The 16,906-nt window shown below is 36.6% G+C and overlaps 2 protein-coding genes across 2 annotated transcripts; one reads left to right on the forward strand and one right to left on the reverse strand.

Moving 5' to 3' along the window:
* Nucleotides 1-898: 898 nt before the first annotated feature.
* Nucleotides 899-5,340, reverse strand: LOC100392836 (olfactory receptor 1S1). The gene is made up of 3 exons (XM_054240908.2): nucleotides 4,828-5,340; nucleotides 3,763-3,924; nucleotides 899-2,793 (listed from the first exon to the last, which is right to left on the reverse strand). Exons 2-3 carry the CDS (start codon nucleotides 3,781-3,783, stop codon nucleotides 1,843-1,845), a joined length of 972 nt encoding a protein of 323 aa, XP_054096883.2. The 5' UTR covers nucleotides 3,784-3,924; nucleotides 4,828-5,340; the 3' UTR covers nucleotides 899-1,842.
* Nucleotides 2,599-14,737, forward strand: LOC100392973 (olfactory receptor 1S1-like). The gene is given in 2 exon segments (XM_078339318.1): nucleotides 2,599-13,882; nucleotides 13,884-14,737. Coding segments are annotated over 2 exon segments (1,017 nt in total). The 5' UTR covers nucleotides 2,599-13,025; the 3' UTR covers nucleotides 14,044-14,737.
* The last annotated feature ends 2,169 nt before the right edge of the window (nucleotides 14,738-16,906 follow it).

Consider the following 16,906-nt stretch of genomic DNA (forward strand, 5'->3'; position numbering starts at 1 on the left):
CACATGGGATGGAAATATTGTGGCCATTTTTGGGAAATACAATCTGCACAACCACTTGTATTTCACTGACTCTCCTCTGAGGCATCTCTTTATGCAAGTTCTGTTTTACAAAAATGGGATTTTATGATATATGCTGTTGTAAAACTTTTTTTCTCCTTATTAGACCAATTGCAATATTACAGAAAAAAGAAACTGAAATTAGCAACACGGCCTGCCTTGCAGTGAATTAGCTGCAGAGTTGGGCCAGACTCCATGTTTCTTGATTACAAATCTAGGACTCTTCCTACTGCTCCATATGGAATAATGAAGGCAGAGCTCTGTGATGTTCCATGTTGGAGTTATGGATGGAACAGGATGGATACTGAGGTACTTGAGGAAGACTAGAACTGTTGAGAGGCTTATTGGGTAGCTCATACAACAGCTGTAGGTTTTACATTTATAATAAAAGCTAAAAGGAAAGATAAAAGTTTAAGAGATAGCATGGAGAAAGGCAGGTGGCTGATTATAGGTTTACTCATAAATAGGTTGGATGATTCTAAGTTTAGAGAAGAATGGAAGTCAGCTTAGGCTGGGAAAAAATAAACTTAATTTGGCAGGGCAGGTAGGCTGGAGTTAGAAGCCAGGAAAGTGGGTGGTTAAAAAAAAAGTATCACTTTGTTTTTAGTGTCTACTATATACTACATAGCTGTTCCGGACAGAGTCAGAACTATAACGCATACCTTTTATACATACACTCTGTGGTTTTCCGTTGAAATAACTGAAGTCATCTGGAGTCATATTTCCTAAAATGTATTTGTAAAATGCTAGTTCCATGAACAACTCTGTGATCAATCAGGTTCCATATGATTGAAATAATTAAATTTAAATTATTTCAAGTTTAATCTTGAGAATTGCTGTTTACCATCTTACCCTTTTAGAGATTTACACAACACTGAAGGTTCTGAGAAGTTGTCCATTTAATACATTTTGCTTCATTTAACTCAGAGTTGCCAAAAATTATTTGAACATGGGAATCTTTCTTGTTACAACCATAAAATATCTCACTGAATAGTACCTTAACAAAACAAGCTTTGAGAAAAGCTGACCTAAACAAATAAAGATTAAGGAAAGAAGTAGTAATAACTGTCTTCAAAGCAACAAGAGCTAGACTGTAGGCACTATATGCACCTGTTATTGTCTAAATTATAAAAAAATTGTACCAAAGTTTGTAATAATATAGATTTAATTAATGTATGTTTTAAAATTAATTTTTATTTTTTATGTATACATAAATTTCTTATTAAATGATACATGTATTTTTACTGGCACATTGTTCCCCATAATTTGAGGGAACATCTGATATTTTGATACAGTCATATAATGTATAACAATCAAATTAGGGACTGGGATATCCATCACCTTAAACATTTATTTTTTCTTTATACTGGGAACACTGAAACTATTCTCTTTTAGCTATTTTAAAATATACAATAGATTATTGTTTACTATAGTCCCCCCTAATGATTTCTCAAACATTCGGTCTCATTTATTTTATCTAATTGTATTTTTGTACCCATTAACCAGTCTCTATTCAACCCCACTTCACCTCTCTGGACCTGAGCCCTGGTAACCACCAATCTACTCTTCAAGGATGAGTGTTATTCTTATGACTTGCCATAGTGGTTATAGGTTTTGTTTCTAAGACAAGAGCTAAGTGGAAAAGCTCCAACCCCTCAGAGGTTGGAAGAGGAGACAGATACCAGCAAGCTCATTAAAAGTTGAAATATCACAACTGTGCCATACACGCTGGACTGAATCATTTATCTGATTATGTGGATTGAAAGAATTTAGATGTCCAGGGCATCAAAGGGAAGAACTTTTGCTATTGATGAGCTTTCTCAGGGCACCTTTCATATCCTTATTCCTCAAGCTGTAGATGAAGGGGTTCATCATGGGTGTCACCACAGTAAATAGTACAGCACCAATCTTATCAGTGTCCTCAGGGTGAGTGGAGGAGGGGAAAAAGTACACACCTACAATGGTTCCGTAGAACAGTAATACAACTGTGAGGTGAGAGCCACAGGTGGAGAAGGCTTTCCACTTTCCCTGTGTGGAAGATATTCTCAGGACAGCTCTGATGATGCAGACATAGGAGAAGAAGATGAGTGCAAAGGGGACGATGATAACTGATAAACCCACAATAAACAGCACAAGCTCATTGATTATTGTGTCTGAGCAGGACAGTTTGAGGAGAGGGGCCAAGTCACAGAAGAAGTGGGAGAGAGTATTGTGGTCACAGAAGGGCAATTGAATGAGCAAAAGGGTGTGTGTCAGAGCAATAATATTACTGAGGAGCCACGGGATGACTGTGAGCAAAATGCAGAACTTGGGCTGCATGAGGGTTGAATAGTTCAGAGGGTGGCAGATCGCCACAAAGCGGTCGTACGCCATAGTCCCCAAGAGCAAATTGTCAGTGACGACAAACACAATAGAAAAGTACATCTGTGTGATGCAGCTCTCATAAGAGATGGATTGACTCTTGGTTTGAATATTCATCAACATTTTGGGTACTGAGTTGGAAATGGAGGAAATATCAGCAAAGGATAGATTGGCAAGGAAGAGATACATGGGGGTGTGAAGGTAAGTGTCCAAGCTGATGGCCAGGATGATGAGCCCGTTCCCAACCACAGTGACCAGGTACATACCCAGGAAAAGCACAAAGAGGAGGTTTTGATGGTCATCCTGGCGGAAGAATCCCAGGAGAATGAATTCAGTGCTGGTGGTTCGGTTTCCTTGATGCATATTTCTGCTGATCTGAAGAAAGAAACACAAAGTCTTCATACACCTACAAGATAACCTAATGTGGTACCATTTGGCTGCAGCCATTGTGGTAAGGCACTTCCTCTAGACTGATGGGCAGTTAAATTTCTTCTGCCTATTAAGTGGAAGTGCTACTTCATAAGGAAGTATTTTAGCAGTGCAGTTTTGGAAAATGCCATAGAAAAGACGGGACATGCCAGATACTTCTCAATGAACATGTTTTAAACTCTAACAGGGCTCTGTATGTGAATTTTCCAGCTGATTCTATATGTAGTTTAAATTGCCCAAAGTGAGGATCATAGATGAGGCATACCCTCTATTCCAAAGATATTAGATACCCTTGTGAGAATTACTTAAAAGTGACCAAACTGGTCCCAAACCATCTTCATTTTTCATCTTTATCCTTTAAATCTAGGAAAACAGAAATTTCAAGTGTCATGAAAGTGAAGAGTTTGAGGAAGTAAACATGAGTGAGGGTTAGGAATGGCCGTGGGAGTGTACACCTTTGTGTGGGTGCTTCTTCCCGCTAATGCTGGGGGAGGTCTCCAAAGGAAGTGCTTTGAAGAATGAGTGCAAGAAGGAGCAAGTAAAAACCAGGGTTTTACTTCATCTGAGGCTAGATAGCAGCCTCAAGAAAATGTAGGGGGCATATATACACTTAAACACCTGTGTTTAGTCTCACTTCTAAAGGTGAAGGGCTCACTGGATCAGCACACAATGGCAGGGGTAGAGGGAAAAAATCGTGGTTGGTAGAGGAATCCTGCATTTTCACTCATGGCATGGCATGAATATATGGCTCTCCCATAGGACATGTAATGCTATAGGAGGTCGTTGGAATCAAGCCACTTTGTTGAGATGCCAATCCAGAAACAGCCTAGTGGAGAAGAGTAGGCTGTGGCATTAAGAAACCATGAAGTGGCTCTCAGAGATCCTAAGAGATCAAGGGGATAATAATTCATTGACCTTGTATAATGGGAACTGCATAATGGGGCAGTCTCCAAAAGGCAGTCTCTGACAAATCCCAAAATGATCAAAAGAGACATCATAAGGCACCAACTGCTAGTATCGATGGCAACAGATGTGAACAGTTTTGCTTTTTTTCCCATCCTCATTCTTCCGATAAAACTGAAAAAAGAAGGGAAGACCAATATGACAATAACAATAACAGTAGTAACAACAACGTAATTGTGGGAAAAGTAAAAAGCAAAAAAGAAAATATGCTCCTGCCTTCCTGTTGTACAACCCAAGCTACACATCATCAGTTCTGAGCTCAAAAGGGAGGACCCATGCTTTGAATTCACAGTGAAGCTGAAGTTTAAAATTGAACTGGATTTGGCTTTTTAATAACTGGAAATGGGTCTCCAGTGTCAAAGTTAAACATTTTTAAAACCTTATGTGGTCAGAAAGGTAAAGGGATGTCACAAGGTGTCATCTAGGAGTAGAGAAAGGAGATTGGACCTAGTATGATTTTCCTTGTGACTTACTGGAAATAATATCACTTGGGAACAAGGAGATATTGCTCCCTCTTTCTACTCTCCTAACATTGTCTCCCTCCCATTTGATCCCTCTCTTCTATCTATCTCCAAAATCACTTGTCTCTCAAGGATTCTGTTTCCATTCGGAGGCCAGAAAAGAGGAAATCTTCATCTCTGGAATTCCTGAAAACTGAAAGGTATTGGAGATTGAAGCAGAGATCTGAAGTCTCTTTGCTGCTGAAAAGCTTGGCTTATAAATCAGAGACAAGGGAAAACACATGCAGAAGGGAGAATCTGCACCAAAACTGAAATGAGCTAAATAACTGGCAGGCATCTACACTGAAGACACAGACTGGCCTGTGGTTATCAAGCCATGGACTGGTTTGGGCTTGACTAGAGAGGAGGGGAATTGTATGTTTCTGAGTGACAACCTCTGAGCTCTCCTTTCTGTTCTACCTTTCCCACCTACCAGTAGTCATGCACAAAATTTTCCAAGTTCCCAAGGTGGCTGCCTACCTGGTCAAGACCAATGCTGGATTCTGAAGAGACTCACCTCGGAATGATGGTAAAAATCTCAGGAAGTTACCGGTTTCCAGACCCAGTGGCTTTCCTGATCCTTAGCAGAGTTGCAGGTGGAGACTCAGCAGCTCTTAAGTATTTTTCAGATTGGACTCTTCCTCTAAGCTTCACAATTAATAGAATCATGGTGCTGGGCTCACCTGGGACATTCAGGTCCTTCTCAGCCCTTTGGGATAATATCCCTGAAGTGTTTTTCTCAAGATGAACAGTAATTTTACATCCCAGTTTTGATGAGGTAAATGGGGAGTAGACAGACAGCTCTGCTTGTTTTTTCCCTTGTTTTGTCTTCATATGCTCTTCCCACTTGTGATCTCTTATCTGTAACTTAGTTGATTTTTGCACTTCACAGTGAGGTAGTTGTTTTCTATGTGTGTCTTCTCCCAGTGAGATGGTCAGCATTTTCAGAGTTATTTTCTGTATCTTCTCTAGCACCTAGTAGTGGGCGACGCTTAGTAAATACCTAGAGAATTGAGTTGAATATTTTGACTAGAGATTATATAATCAAAGAGATGTCATCTCTAGAGGAAGGAGAAAGGATATGGCCTTGGCATCACTTGAATGAATTTTAGCATTGGAATAAATTGGAGACCCAGTGATTCAGCATTTAGGGCTCTTAATTGCAAACTAAAGATAAACTCTTGGTTTCTAATTTTGCAAATAAACATATTGAAATGATAATGTGTGGTTCACAATACAATGGGAAGGATGGAAAAAGATGTCCTGAAGTGGACAAGAGCAAGAGAGACTGCACAGCCAGGGACTCAGGAAGAATTAATATATCCCTTCTTCCAGTGCTTAATTCAACCTGTGGATTAAGTGTATTAATGAATATATTTAATATAATGGGGTAATAGAGAAGGAAGGAGGCGTTATTCTATCTATGCATTAACATACATCAGTGGCACTTCTATACGCTAGTAGTGAATTATCTGCTAAAGAAACAAGGCAAGCAATTCCATTTATAATAGCTACAAATAAAAAGTAACGAGGAATAAACTTAACCAAGGAGGCGAAAGATTTCTACCCTGAAAACTGTACAACTTTGATGAAGGAAACTGAAGAAGATGCAAAAAAATGGAAAGATAGCTTATGTTCATGGATTGGAAGAATTCCCATTGTTAAAATAACCATACTACTCAACGAAATCTACAGATTTAATGGAATCCTTATAAAAATTCCAATAATATTTTTCACAGAAACAGAACAAAATCTTGAAATTCATATGGACCTGTAAAAGATCCCAAATTGGCAAACTGAACAAAGAGGGAAAAAGTTGAAGACATCACACTACCTGATGTCAAAATATACTGTAAAGGTATAGTAACCAAAATAGCATGGGAATGGAATAAAAACAGACACAGAGACCAATGCAACAAAACAGAAAGTGCAAAAACAAATTCAAGCACCTAAAGCCAACTAATTTTCAATAAGGTTGCCAAGAGTAAGACATCAGGGTAAAGAAAATAAATGGTGTTTGTGAAACCAGACATTCACATGCAGAAGAATGACACTAGACACCTATCTCTCACCGTACACAAAAATAAACTTAAAATAGATGAAAGACATAAATGTAAAACCAGAATCTATGAAACTAACAGAATAAAAGATATGGAAACACTTCATAACATTGGGCCAGGCAAGAATTTGTAAGATAAGACCTTAAAAGCTCCAGAATTAAAAGCAAAAATAGACAAATGTGGTTAAATCAAACTAAAAAGCTTTTACACAGCAAAGAAAACTGTTAACATAGTGAAGGATTTCAAATATTTTCTGAAATTTTGTAGGAATTTCAGAAAATATTTGCACACTATGCATGTATCAAGGGGTTATAATATAGATTATATAAGAAGCTTAACAGTAGAAAAAATATAAATAAAATGGATCTTAATGTACATTTCTCGAAGGGAGACATGGCCAAACAGATGTATAAAAAATGCTTAACATCATTAATCATCAGAGAATTACAAATCAAAATTACCTTGAGATATCTCCTCATTCTTATTAAAATGGCTGTCAAAAGACAAAAGAAAACAAGTGTCAGTGAGGATGTGGAGGAAAAGGAATACACACTTACACACTGTTGGTAAAATGATAAAGTATGAAAACCAGAATGGGTTTTCCTCAGGAAATTAGAAATAGAACTACCATGTGATCCAGCAATCTCACTACTAGGTATATATCTAAAGGAAATAAAATCTGTATGTTGAAGAAATATCTGCATTCCCATGTTTACTGCAACACTATATACAATAGCTAAGATGTGGAATCAACCTAAGTATTTAACAATGCATAAATGGATAAAGAAAATGTGATATATATATATATATGTATATATACACACAGTGGAATACCATTCAGTCCCAAGAAAGAATGAAATTCTGTCATTTGTGACAACATGGATAAACCTGGAGAACATCATGTTAAGTGAAACAAGCCAGACACAGAAAGATATATAGCGCATGATCTCCCTTATATTTGGGATTAAAAAAAAAATTGGCATATAGGAGCAGAGAGTAGAACAGTGGTTACCAGAGACTGGAGAGGAAATGTGGGAGGGAAGGATGGGAAGAAGTTGGTCAATGGGTACAAAGTTGCAATGAGATAGGAAGAATAAATTCTAGTGTTCTAATGCATAGTAGGGTGACTACCATTAGTAGTAAAATACTGTATGTTACAAAATGGCTAGAAGAAATGCTTTCGAATATTCTCATCACAAAGAAATGATAAATGTATGAAGTGATAGATATGCTAACAATTCTCTTGATTGGATTGTTATACAAAATAATGTATCAAAACATTATTTTACCTCATAAATATGGACAAATACAATGTGCCAATTAAAAATAAATTTAAAAAATTTAAAAATAATGTAATGGAGAAGAAAGAGAAGGCAAGTTATTATTTTTATCTGTTAATTATATATCTATATCTGTCACCTATTTATTTATATATCGATCTAGTCACAGCTGGAAAGGAAATATGAATGGAAGCAAAATCCTCATTTCTGCAACTTGTCCGTGAGGAATATTTATGAGTTTCCTAATCTATGACTGTTGTTGCATGGGTCTTCTAGAAAGCAGAGCCTGAGGTGAGAATTTAAGTCTTGATGTTCTATTTGGAAGGTAAAACCCCAGGAAGACTGGAGGAGGAATAGAGGGAACTGAATCTAGGATAAGTACAAAGCAATGCAATGACATGCATTTCTGTGTTATTGTTCACAACGAAAGAGTCAGGGAACATTACTTATTAGGTATGGAATGTGGGACTCCTATGGAAGGAGGAATTATAGCTGGGAGCTGTCCATGGAGGGAAGAAACGTAGGTATATTGATTTGCTCTGGTTCTTCTCATCTCATTTCCCATCAACTTTCCTGAACTTCCAGATTGCATTATCTGGCCATTGATGGCCACATAGGAAGCTAGAAACCACGTTCCTCAATATGGCTATTACTGTTAGTCCAGAAGAGAAGGAAAAGTTTGTGTGGAAAGAATTGGCACATGGGCTCAATGTCAGCTAGCTCAGAGAGCTTGGAAAGAGGTAGCAGAGTTTGGGAGGTGCTTGGTGTCATTAGAAGAAAATAGATAGTATAAGGTTTGTATCGAATACAGTCCCTTTCTTGTGTCATTCGGATCTACTCCTGCTCTCCCATTATTCCTACAGTCTGTGGTACAAGATAGTGACCGCTTTTCATTGTGATATAGTTTGACTGTGTCCTCACCCAAATCTCATCTTGAATCGTAACTCCCGTAATTCCCAAGTGTAGTGGGAAACATCTCCCCATCCTTCCCTCTCACATTTCCTCTCCAGTCTCTGGTAACCACTGTTCTACTCTCTGCTTCTATAACTCCAATTTTTAAAAAAAATCTTTCTGTGTCTAACATATTTCCCTTAACATGATGTTCTCCAGGTTTATCCATGTTGTCATAAATGACAGAATTTCATTCTTTCTTAAGGCTAAATAGTATTGCACTGTGTGTATATACCACATTTCTTTATCTGTTTATGCCTTGGTTGATTCTATATCTCAACTATTGTACATAATGCGGCAATAAAAATGGGAATGCAGATATTACTTCAACATACAGATTTTATTTCCTTTGAATATATACCTAGTAGTGGGATTCTGGATCATATGGTAGTTCTATTTTTAATTTTTTGAGGAAACCCCATTCTGTTTTTCATAGCAGCTGTGCTACTTTACAATTCCACCAACAGTATGTAAGCATATGAATTCCCTTTCCTCCACATCCTCACTAACACTTTCTTTGTCTTCTGAAAAATAGCCATTCTAATAAGAGTGAGGAGGTATCTCAAGGTATTTTGATTTGTAATTCTCTGATGGTTAGTGACGTTAAGCATTTTTTGTACATCTGTTTGGCCATGTTTTATTTTGAGAAATGTGTGTTAAGATCTGCCCATTTTTAATTATTATTTTTTCAGCTAAGTTCCTTATATAGGCTATTTTATAATCCCTTGTCAGATGCATAGATTGCAAATATTTTCTGAAATTTTGTAGGTTATCTCTTCACTATGTTAATAGTTTTCTTTGCTGTGCAAAATAATTTTAGTTTAATTTAATCCCATTTGTCTATTTCTATTTCAATGCCTCAGAGCTATTGAGGTCTTATTTTACAAACTCTTGCCCAGTCCAATGTTATGAAGTGTTTCCATATGTTTTCTACTGTTAGTTTCATAGATTCTGGTTTTAAATTTATGTCTTTCATCTATTTTAAGTTTATTTTTGTGTATGGTGAAAGATGAGAGTCCAGTGTCATTCTTCTGCACGAGAATATCCAGTTTTACCAGCACCATTTACTGACTTCACCCTGATGTCTTCTTGGCACCTTTATTGAAAATAGGTTGGCTTTAGGTGCTTGAATTTATTTCTATGTTTTGCATTTTGTTTCACTGTCCTATGTGTCTATTTTATGCAGGAAACATGCTGTTTTGGTTACTATGGCTTTATACTATATTTGTTCAGGATTGCTTTGTCAATTTGGGGTCTTTCATGGTTCCATATAAATTTTGTGATTTATTTCAGTTTCGGTGAAGAATTCATTGGAATTTTTATAAGAACTGCACTAAATTGATAGCTCTCTTTGGGTATTATGGTTATTTTAACAATATCAGTTCTTCTAATTCATGAACACAAGATGTACTTCCATTTATTTGTGACTTCCTCAGTTTCTTTCATCAAAGTGGTATAGTTTTCAGGGTAGAAATCTTTCATCTCCTTGGTTAAGTTTATTCCTAGTTACTTTTTATTTGTAGCTATTGTTAATGGAATTGCTTGCCTTATTTCTTTAGCAGATAATTCACTGCTTGCATATAGAAGTGCCACTGATGTATGTTAATGCATAGATAGAATAACTTGCCTCCTTCCTTCTCTATTACCTGATTATATTAAATATATTCATTAATACACTTAATCCACAGGTTGAATTAAGCACTGGAAGAAGGGATATATTAATTCTTCCTGAGTCTCTGGCTGTGCAGTCTCTCTTGCTCTTGTCCACTTCAGGACATCTTTTTCCATCCTTCCCATTGTATTGTGAACCACACATTATCATTTCAATATGTTTATTTGCAAAATTAGAAACCAAGAGTTTATCTTTAGTTTGCAATTAAGAGCCCTAAATGCTGAATCACTGGGTCTCCAATTTATTCCAATGCTAAAATTCATTCAAGTGATGCCAAGGCCATATCCTTTCTCCTTCCTCTAGAGATGACATCTCTTTGGATACATAATCTCTAGTCAAAATATTCAACTCAATTCTCTAGGTATTTACTAAGCGTCGCCCACTACTAGGTGCTAGAGAAGATACAGAAAATAACTCTGAAAATGCTGACCATCTCACTGGGAGAAGACACACATAGAAAACAACTACCTCACTGTGAAGTGCAAAAATCAACTAAGTTACAGATAAGAGATCACAAGTGGGAAGAGCATATGAAGACAAAACAAGGGAAAAAACAAGCAGAGCTGTCTGTCTACTCCCCATTTACCTCATCAAAACTGGGATGTAAAATTACAGTTCGTCTTGAGAAAAACACTTCAGGGATATTATCCCAAAGGGCTGAGAAGGACCTGAATGTCCCAGGTGAGCCCAGCACCATGATTCTATTAATTGTGAAGCTTAGAGGAAGAGTCCAATCTGAAAAATACTTAAGAGCTGCTGAGTCTCCACCTGCAACTCTGCTAAGGATCAGGAAAGCCACTGGGTCTAGAAACTGGTAACTTCCTGAGATTTTTACCGTCATTCCGAGGTGAGTCTCTTCAGAATCCAGCATTGGTCTTGACCAGGTAGGCAGCCACCTTGGGAACGCGGAACAATTTGTGCAGGACTACTGGTAGATGGAAAAGTTAGAACAGGAAGGAGAGCTCAGAGCTTGTCACTCAGAAACACACAATTCCCCTCCTCTCTAGTCAAGCCCAAACCAGTCCATGGCTTGGTAACCACAGGCCAGTCTGTGTCTTCAGTGTAGATGCCTGCCAGTTATTTAGCTCATTTCAGTTTTGGTGCAGATTCTCCCTTCTGCATGTGTTTTCCCTTGTCTCTGATTTATAAGCCAAGCTTTTCAGAAGCAAAGAGACTTCAGATCTCTGCTTCAGTCTCCAATGCTTTCAGTTTTTAGGAATTCCAGAGATGAAGATTTCCTCTTTTCTGGCCTCTGAATGGAAACAGAATCTTTGAGAAACAAGTGATTTTGGAGATAGATAGAAGAGAGGGATCAAATGGGAGGGAGACAATGTTAGGAGAGTAGAAAGAGGGACAAATGTCTCCTGTTCCAAAGTGATATTATTTCCAGTAAGTCACAAGGAAAATCATACTAGGTCCAATCTCCTTTCTCTACTCCTAGATGACACCTTGTGACATCCCTTTACCTTTCTGACCACATAAGATTTTAAAAATATTTAACTTTGATCCTGGAGGCCCATTTCCAGGTATTAAAACGCCAAGTGCAGGCAATTTCCTTTTGAGCTCAGATCTGATGTGTAGCTTGGGTTGTACAGCGAGAAGGAAGGAGCATACGTTCTTCCCTTGCTCTTCAGCCTCTTTTGTTGCCAGCACATTGTAGTTGCTGTTGTTGTTGTGGTCATTTTGATCTTCCCTTCTTTTTCTGTTTTACTGGGTCGGGGAGGACAAATGGGGGTGGGAAAAAAGGCGAAAGTGTTCATATCTTGCCATAGAATACTAGCAGTTGGTGCCTTATGTGTGGCAGGCATGGTGTCTCTTTAGACCATTTGGGGCTCATCAGAGGCTGCCTTTTGGAGACTGCCCCATTATGCGGTTTCCTGACAAGTGCAATGAACTGTCTCACTGATGTCTTTAAGGTCTCTCTTTCATAAGAGAGCCACCTCATGTTTTCTTATTGCTACAGCCTCCTCTTCTCTGATAGGCTGTTTCTGGATTGGAATCTCAACAAGTTGACGTGAGTTCAATGACCTCTCATGGCATCTCATGTCCTATAGGAAATTCACATATTCATACCATGCCATAGGGTGAAAATACAGGATTTCTCTATTAACCACCATCTTTTCTCTCTACCTCTGCCATTGTGTGCTGATCCAGTGAGCCCTTCACCTTTAGAAGCGAGATTAAACACAAGTCTTTAAGTGTTTATGTGACCCTGAATTTTCTTGAGGCTGCTATCTAGCCACAGATGAAGTAAAACCCTGGTTGCTCCTTCTTGTACTCATTCTTCAAAGCCCTTCCTTTGGAGACCTCCCCCAGCATTAGTCGAAGAAGCACCCACAAACGGCATACATTCCTATAGCCATTCCTAACCCTCAGTCATGTTTATTTCCTCAAACGCCTCAGTTTCATGACACTTCAAATTTCTGTTTTCTTAGATTTAAAGGATGAAGTTGGTTTGGGACAGTTTGGTCACTTTTACATAATTTTTGCAGGTTTATCTAATATCTTTAGAATATAGGATGTCCCTCATATATGATCCTCAGTTGAGAGATTTAAACTACATTTAGAATCAACTGGAAAAATCAAATTCGGAACCCTGTTAGAGTTTAAAACATGTTCATTGAGAAGTATCTGGCATGTCCTGTCTTTTTCTATGACATTTTCAAAATCTCAGCACTGCTGAAATACTTTCTTATTAAGTAGTATTTCCACTTAATAGGCAGGAGAAACTTTACTCAAGTGCTCTACCACAATGGCTGCAGCCAAATGGTACCATGTTAGGTTTTCTTGTAGGTGTATGAAGACTTTGTGTTTCTTTCTTCAGATCAGCAGAAATAAGCATCAAGGAAACCGAACCACCAGCACTGAATTCATTCTCCTGGGATTCTTCCGCCAGGATGACCATCAAAACCTCCTCTTTGTGCTTTTCCTGGGTATGTACCTGGTCACTGTGGTTGGGAACGGGCTCATCATCCTGGCCATCAGCTTGGACACTTACCTTCACACCCCCATGTATCTCTTCCTTGCCAATCTATCCTTTGCTGATATTTCCTCCATTTCCAACTCAGTACCCAAAATGTTGATGAATATTCAAACCAAGAGTCAATCCATCTCTTATGAGAGCTGCATCACACAGATGTACTTTTCTATTGTGTTTGTCGTCACTGACAATTTGCTCTTGGGGACTATGGCGTACGACCGCTTTGTGGCGATCTGCCACCCTCTGAACTATTCAACCCTCATGCAGCCCAAGTTCTGCATTTTGCTCACAGTCATCCCGTGGCTCCTCAGTAATATTATTGCTCTGACACACACCCTTTTGCTCATTCAATTGCCCTTCTGTGACCACAATACTCTCTCCCACTTCTTCTGTGACTTGGCCCCTCTCCTCAAACTGTCCTGCTCAGACACAATAATCAATGAGCTTGTGCTGTTTATTGTGGGTTTATCAGTTATCATTGTCCCCTTTGCACTCATCTTCTCCTATGTCTGCATCATCAGAGCTGTCCTGAGAATATCTTCCACACAGGGAAAGTGGAAAGCCTTCTCCACCTGTGGCTCTCACCTCACAGTTGTATTACTGTTCTATGGAACCATTGTAGGTGTGTACTTTCCCCCCCCCCACTCACCCAGAGGACACTGATAAGATTGGTGCTGTACTATTTACTGTGGTGACACCCATGATGGACCCCTTCATCTACAGCTTGAGGAATAAAGATATGAAAGGTGCCCTGAGAAAGTTCATCAGTAGTAAAAGTTCTTCCCCTTGATGCCCTGGACATCTAAATTCTTTCAATCCACATAATCAGATAAATGATTCAGTCCAGCGTGTATGGCACAGTTGTGATGGTTCAACTTTTGATGAGCTTGCAGATATCTGTCTCCTCTTCCAACCTCTGAGGGGTTGGAGCTTTTCCACTTAGCTCTTGTTTTGGAAACAAAACCTATAACTACTATGGCAAGTCATAAGAATAACATTCATCCTTGAAGAGTAGATTGGTGGTTACCAGGGCTCAAGTCCAGAGAGGTGAAATGGGGTTGAATAGAGACTGATTAATGGGTACAAAAATACGGTTAGATAAAATAAATGAGACCAAATGTTTGAGAAATAATTAGGGGGGACTATAGTAAACAATAATCTATTGTATATTTAAAAATAGCTAAAAGAGAATAGTTTCAGTGTTCCTAGTATAAAGAAAAAATAAATGTTTAAGGTGATGGATATCCCAATCCCTAATTTGATCGTTATACATTATATGACTGTATCAAAATATCAGATGTTCCCTCAAATTATGGGGAATAATGTGCCAGTAAAAATACATGTATCATTTAATAAGAAATTTATGTATACATAAAAAATAAAAATTAATTTTAAAAACACACATCTCACATCTTAATTACAGTCTATATTACTACGGACTTTGGTATAAATTATTTATCGGGTTTTAATGTTTATAGTTGTAGTGTCCCTTCATTTATTTGTTCAAGTCTTCTTAAATTATGTTTTTAAGGGCATTTCATAGTTTTCTTTCTGTTTTAAATATATATTATTAAGTTGTTCTTGAGTGTCTTATGAGGTTTTTTGCTAAAGTAAATTTGTTTACAGATATGTAGGAAAAAGTATGAAATTTATTTGTTATTATCATATTGCTCTATTAAACTCTTTTCTTATCTAATCATTTAAACTTGATTTTCTTTTGCCGGGAGAAAAATAAAACATAAGCAAAATGATAATTTCAACATTGATTTTTAAGTATTTCTATTTCTTGTTTGTTTGTTTTTGGTTTTAATTCATTGACTAGTTTCTTTAGCAACTTTCTATTTCAATGAGGACTTAAGGTTTTGTTTTAAAAAAGATATTTGGTTTTATTTACTGTACATATTGAATTTCACTGAATGCCTTTATAATATCTATTGAGATTATTAGATTTTAAAAAACTGATTAATATGGAGTTACATTAATTGACTTTCTAATATGACGGAAGCCTATGATTTTAACATCTAATTTGGCTATAATGTATTATTCATTTGTTGCACTGTCAAATTTAGCTAAATAATATTTATGTAATAATTTTACATCTATGGCAAGTCAGATTGGCTAGCAGTTTTTCTTTTGGTAATAATATTCTTGCTAAACTGTTACTGTGGATATGATATAATTAATCATAATAAAGATATTGTTGATTTATTGAAACTTTTATAATATGAAATAGTCTTTTTGATCCTATTAAATATTGCTATGATGAATTCCACTATGTCTGATATTAGTATTGTCACATCTACTTCTTTAAAAAAATTAAACTTGTTTGGCTCTATCTCTGTCGATCTATTTACTTCAAGTACCTTAAATGTGTCTCACGTTTTAAACATATATCTGGATTTTAACAAATGATCTGTCTCACGTTTTAAACATATATCTGGATTTTAACACATGATCTGAGCATTTCTGTCTTTTAACAAATAAATTTAAGCAATTCACATATATAAGGTTGCTGATACATTGGGTTTATGTTTTCTATTTGCTAAATTTTTAAAACTGTTTTATATTTCTTCTCTTGTCTATTGCTAGATTGATGGAGTTTAATTTTCTTTTACCCCTTCTATTGACTTGAAAGATATTGATGCAATATATATTCTATTACTGTTAAAGAAACATACATATTTTAAAGAACCATATGTAAACCAATAATGATTAAATTTATAAATTAATTAATATCTATAAATTTCATTCTTTCAAACAAAGTGAAATTTCAGAATACTTTACTACCTTCTCTCATTCTCTCTCTTCTATGTATGATTGAAATTATCTGGAATTTTAGTTACAAATTATAATATTTTGAACATTATGGTTTGCGTTTTAGAAATATTCCCTTTTCAATTGTATTAAGTTTCACAAACACATTGTAGTACTTATTTAGAAGAGATTTAAGGATTTTTTAAATTTACTATTCTTTTTTATATTTTACATCTTCTCTGACCAGACAAAAGAGAAAGACTGAAAAATCTCCTGAGCCTTAAACTGCATTTGATCTCTTCAGTGTTTATTTATTAATGGAATGTATAATAATGTTTCTCAATCAACCATTTCCTTATTTAGCCACCTTTTCATCTACCCTCATTAGATCTATTTAGACAACACGAATATGCAGAAACATACATTCATGCTGTCGTTTCCTAGGTCTTCAAAATGTCGTTATGAGAAATCAGAATTTCTGAGAAATCTCAAAATTATAAATTACTTTTAAAATATTTTCAATATTCTTTGTATTCTTTACTCATTATTATAGGTATCTAGAATTTATTTAATAATTATAAATATCAGGGTTATAGTATACACAGCATATAGTAGACTATAGCAAATAACCAAGCACTGGGAAACTCACTGTGAATATAATTATGTGGTGTTTGAATAATCATTCAGCTCTCCCAGGAAGGTAAACTGCACTACACAGATTCACACTTCAAGATGCAATTCAAAGACTTACTGGCTACCAAAACTTATTATTTCTGGCAGTGTCACTCATATTTGCATAAAATATCCTAGGCATATAAGCTTAATAATAATATTCATTTTACTTGTAAGACCGATTCACTGTTAACAGCAGACAGAGCCATGAACACACACATGAAAAT

The sequence above is a fragment of the Callithrix jacchus genome, chromosome 10 (genome assembly GCF_049354715.1).
Source record: "Callithrix jacchus isolate 240 chromosome 10, calJac240_pri, whole genome shotgun sequence".
Lineage (NCBI taxonomy): Eukaryota > Metazoa > Chordata > Mammalia > Primates > Cebidae > Callithrix > Callithrix jacchus.